Source organism: Platichthys flesus, chromosome 5, assembly GCF_949316205.1.
Source record: "Platichthys flesus chromosome 5, fPlaFle2.1, whole genome shotgun sequence".
Classification (NCBI taxonomy): domain Eukaryota; kingdom Metazoa; phylum Chordata; class Actinopteri; order Pleuronectiformes; family Pleuronectidae; genus Platichthys; species Platichthys flesus.
In genome coordinates, this window is record NC_084949.1 from 28240838 (window position 1) to 28244848 (window position 4011).

The 4011-nt window shown below is 48.6% G+C and overlaps 1 protein-coding gene across 1 annotated transcript; it reads right to left on the minus strand.

Annotated features, from left to right (window-relative positions):
* On the minus strand, nucleotides 1-2850 carry LOC133954126 (ras-related protein ORAB-1; the record flags this gene model as incomplete). The annotated part of the gene is given in 6 exon segments (XM_062388439.1): nucleotides 1-147; nucleotides 232-363; nucleotides 964-1059; nucleotides 1150-1245; nucleotides 1328-1400; nucleotides 2675-2850. Coding segments are annotated over 6 exon segments (558 nt in total), but the record flags the coding sequence as incomplete, so codon positions are not given.
* Nucleotides 2851-4011: the final 1161 nt, after the last annotated feature.

A 4011-nucleotide genomic window follows, 5' to 3' on the forward strand; every position in this document is an offset into this window, starting at 1 on the left:
GTTGGATTTCTCAGAGGCGCCGGTCGTGGCCCCGGGGCCCATCCTCTTCTTAATCTCGGCCGCCATGGTCATGAAGGCTTGCTCCACGTTGGTGGCGCTCTTGGCACTGGTCTCCAGGAAGGGGATTCCCAAGCTGTCGGCGAATTCCTGGTGAGGAGAAGGAAAGTGAGGAAACACGTCACCTGACATCGTGATGAGACCAGGAACCAGGTTTACTGGGGGGGGGGGTACCTTAGCTGTGGTGTAGTCCACCACCTTCTTCGTGGTGAGGTCACACTTGTTACCGACCAGCAGCTTGTTGACGTTCTCGCTGGCGTAGCGGTCGATCTCCTGCAGCCACTGTTTGACGTTGTTGAACGACTCCTGAGGACGAGACACGGTCAACACCGGCACAGGGAGCAGTGCATTCTGGGAACTGCAGCTAACACTTTGAAAAATTGCTCAGCAGAAAAATAATAAACACAAACATTTAGATTCCAACATTTCCTAAAAACCAGGAGTCATTGAACCGCGGGGGGGGGGGGGGGGGGGGGGCTGCCTGCGTTGAGTCAGAGTGAAGTTAAAACTTTGATCTGGACGATCAGCTGTTGATCCGATGAGCTCAAAGTGTTTTGTTCACGTGTGTAGTGAATTATCTACTGAGCTGTGACATGTTTTACAACATGTTGCGTGTCACCTGTTGCGTGTCACCTGTTAAGTAAGAGACACAATCTTCAGACCAAAGTCCACAACTTTTCAGATTAAAAAGTCTCATGCTTTTACTTTGACAAGCTGTTGAAGAGGAAGCTCAATAAACCTGATCAACTCAGTGATGTCATCGAGTCGAGGCAGTGAATTTGTTATTTGTATATTTAATGTAGGTTTGTGTTGTTCCAACAAAATAAAAATGAGTAAATGATCGTTCTGTCGCCAGCGAGTGACATCACTCAGTCGTGTGTTAGCGGGGGGGGGTTGACCTCTGACCTGGTCTGTTACATCGTACACCACGATGATGCCGTGAGCTCCTCTGTAGTAACTGGACGTGATGGTGCGGAATCGCTCCTGCCCGGCCGTGTCCCACTGGTGAAACAAAGCAGAGCGCGTCATACACACACACCACCACCGGGTGGCGCTGCTGATCCCTCACGACCCGCTGACCCCGACTCTTACGATCTGAAGCTTGATGGTTTTGCCGTCCAGCTCGATGGTCCTGATCTTGAAGTCCACGCCGATGGTGCTGATGTAGCTTTCTGTGTACGTGTCATCCTGCAACACAACACCAGAGTCAGGGCCGGGCCTCCATCAACACAACCTGATCCACACAACAACACACGTGTCGCACACTTACTGCAAACCGCAGCAGCAGACACGACTTCCCGACGCCAGAGTCACCGATCAGCAGCAGTTTGAATAAATAATCACTGAGAGAAAACCACAGGTTAATAAACATAAGTCACAGATTGTTTAAACACGTTACATGTGAAGAATTCTCTAAAGTCATCGAGGTACAAACTTTTCTCCGTCGCACGTTAAACTTAATAAATAATAATATCAATAACACCTGATTCATACAGCGTCATTAAAACAGATACAAGTTCAAATGAAAGATTAAAGAATTCAAATAATTTGAAACATCAGAGAAGAAATATTAAAGATTAAAAGTCTAGAAATAAAATGATCTTAACAATGTTTGTTTTTCTTCAACTCAGCATCTTAAATAATTCATATTTTACTGAATTGGTTTAAGGGTCAAAGATCAGCTGATCACTGGAAACGTTTAGTTTATTGATCTGCAGCTTCTTTTAATAACTGATTAATAACTGTTTTGAACAGTTATTAATATGAATGAATGATGATGTCATTGATTCTTCTCGTTTCTGATTGGTCGAGTGACAGCTGGAGTCTTTGTTTGTTTCATATGATCGATCAGCTGATTCATGACCAAACAAACAAACAAAGAAAACTTAATGATCATCGACGTTCTGTCGACGACGTCACGGCCTCTGACAGTGACGTGACTCCGATGGAAGGTGTGTGCATGTGGGGGGGGGGGGGGGGGGGGGGGCAGAGTGATGACGTCATCCAGGGCAGGTCATTCTGCTGACGTCTAAGCTAACATTCGACCGACTAAATGAACGATCGATTAATCGACTCGATAACGGCCAGGCTGCTCGGAGGAGCGGATGATCGGTGGTTCCGGTCTGACGGTACCGAACCGAGCGGGACCCACTTCCTGTTAGCGGCCGTTAAAAGACTCAGACTCGCCGTTAAAGCTCCGGTTCGGTTCTGACGTGTCGCTCCGCGTTCACCGATAGAGACACGAGACTCCCCGGGCCCGGTCACCCATCGACCGGCCGTCCAACCGGAGCCTGCGCTGCGAAGTTAGCACGTTAGCTCCTGAGGCTACCTCCAGAGAGCCTGCTGTCAGCGAGCTAAAGCCCCCGCCTAACACCGTCTGTGGGCGGCTTCAGTCCGTGCTTACGGGACCGGAAAACGAGGTCGGTGAGTAAAATGAACGCTGTCATGTGACCAGCTGCCGTTAACCGAGCAGCGAAGCAGCTGACGATCATCTCGTATCGGTCCGCCCGGCCGGCTAACGCTAGCCTAGCCTCGTTAGCCTAGCTGCTGTGTGCGCTGTGTGCGCTGACAGCTCAGCCGGACCCGTCGCCACAGAACCGGGATCAGCGTCACTTACTACTCGGGGTTCATGGTGGAGCTCGGCTGGTTCGGATCCGTCACCGGGGCAGAGGGAGTCGGTCGCGGGGAAGTGGATCCGCCTCGTACCGGAGGAGAGAAGCACCGTTTCTGCTGGAACTCGTTAAACTGGTTGTCGCAGCCACAACAGCATAATCGAATCAAATATGGCCGACAGAGCTTCCTACCCGGAAATACCAGGCGCGAGGAATCCTGGGTAGTGTAGTCCAGTGGGCGTTCACACGTCTGGTGGACGACATGACGACTCTACCGCCCCCTGGTGTCTGGCTCCTCCTCCATGTTAGCAGATGGGACAAACTGAAAAACAAAGTACACATTGAATAAATGTTTGAAGATGTTTCTGTGGTTTCAGCTCGTTCTCCTCTCTCTGAGGTTTATTCAAGTATTCAAGTGTGGGAGAGCGTGGCCTAGGGGATAGAGCGGGTGTTCAGTAACAAGAAGGTTGCCGGTTCGAATCCCACTCTTTCCTATCTGAATGCCTAAGTGTCCTTGGCAAGATACTGAACCCCTAAATTGTCCCTCATAAATGCTGAGTGTTCTAAAAATATAAGACATGTAATGTTTCTGATCGTTTGGTTTGATCAGTTCTTTATGATTTAAAACCAGGTCATCGCCAACGGAAAACCTCCATCACACAGCAGATCTTACACAATGACTCAAGTGTAACGTTAAACCATCAACCCACTGAGGACTGGATTCAAAACCACACTGAACATCCCAGTAACAAACTGAAACCACAGGCTGATCCAACTGGTGTGGATTTCATCTAGTCATCAGTGCGTTGCCTCCCTGTTCTCCTGACAACATCTGAACATGATGATCCTGAGGAGACCAGGTCCCATCAGGAGGAACCCACTTTGGAGACATGTTGTTCACACTTTGTGTTTGGTCATGTGACACCAGCCTGGTGCACAGCTCCATGAAGACATGATGGTCTCACTCTGCTGCAGAGGAAGTGGACCTCAGAGCTTCAACATCTGCTGGACAGATGTTAGAGCAGCGTGTTCAGGAACATGGCGTCACAGTCACATGTTACACTGACACACGTGTGTTGAGGATCATCACAAAGTCACATGATGACCTCTCCACACAGTGAGAACTGGAGCCTGTCAGGAACTGACTCTGTCAAACATTTCTTTTTTTTTTTTTTTTTTGAACTTCTTTTTATTTCCTTTTATCAAATATAGTCATACATTACATCACATCTGGTCATTTTTAACGTGACCACGGGTACAAGTCTTTGGTTTGTGGGGGTTATCTGTCCATGGATGTCGCGGGCCCAAGCCTCCGAGATCCAGGTATATTAGAATTGAGTTT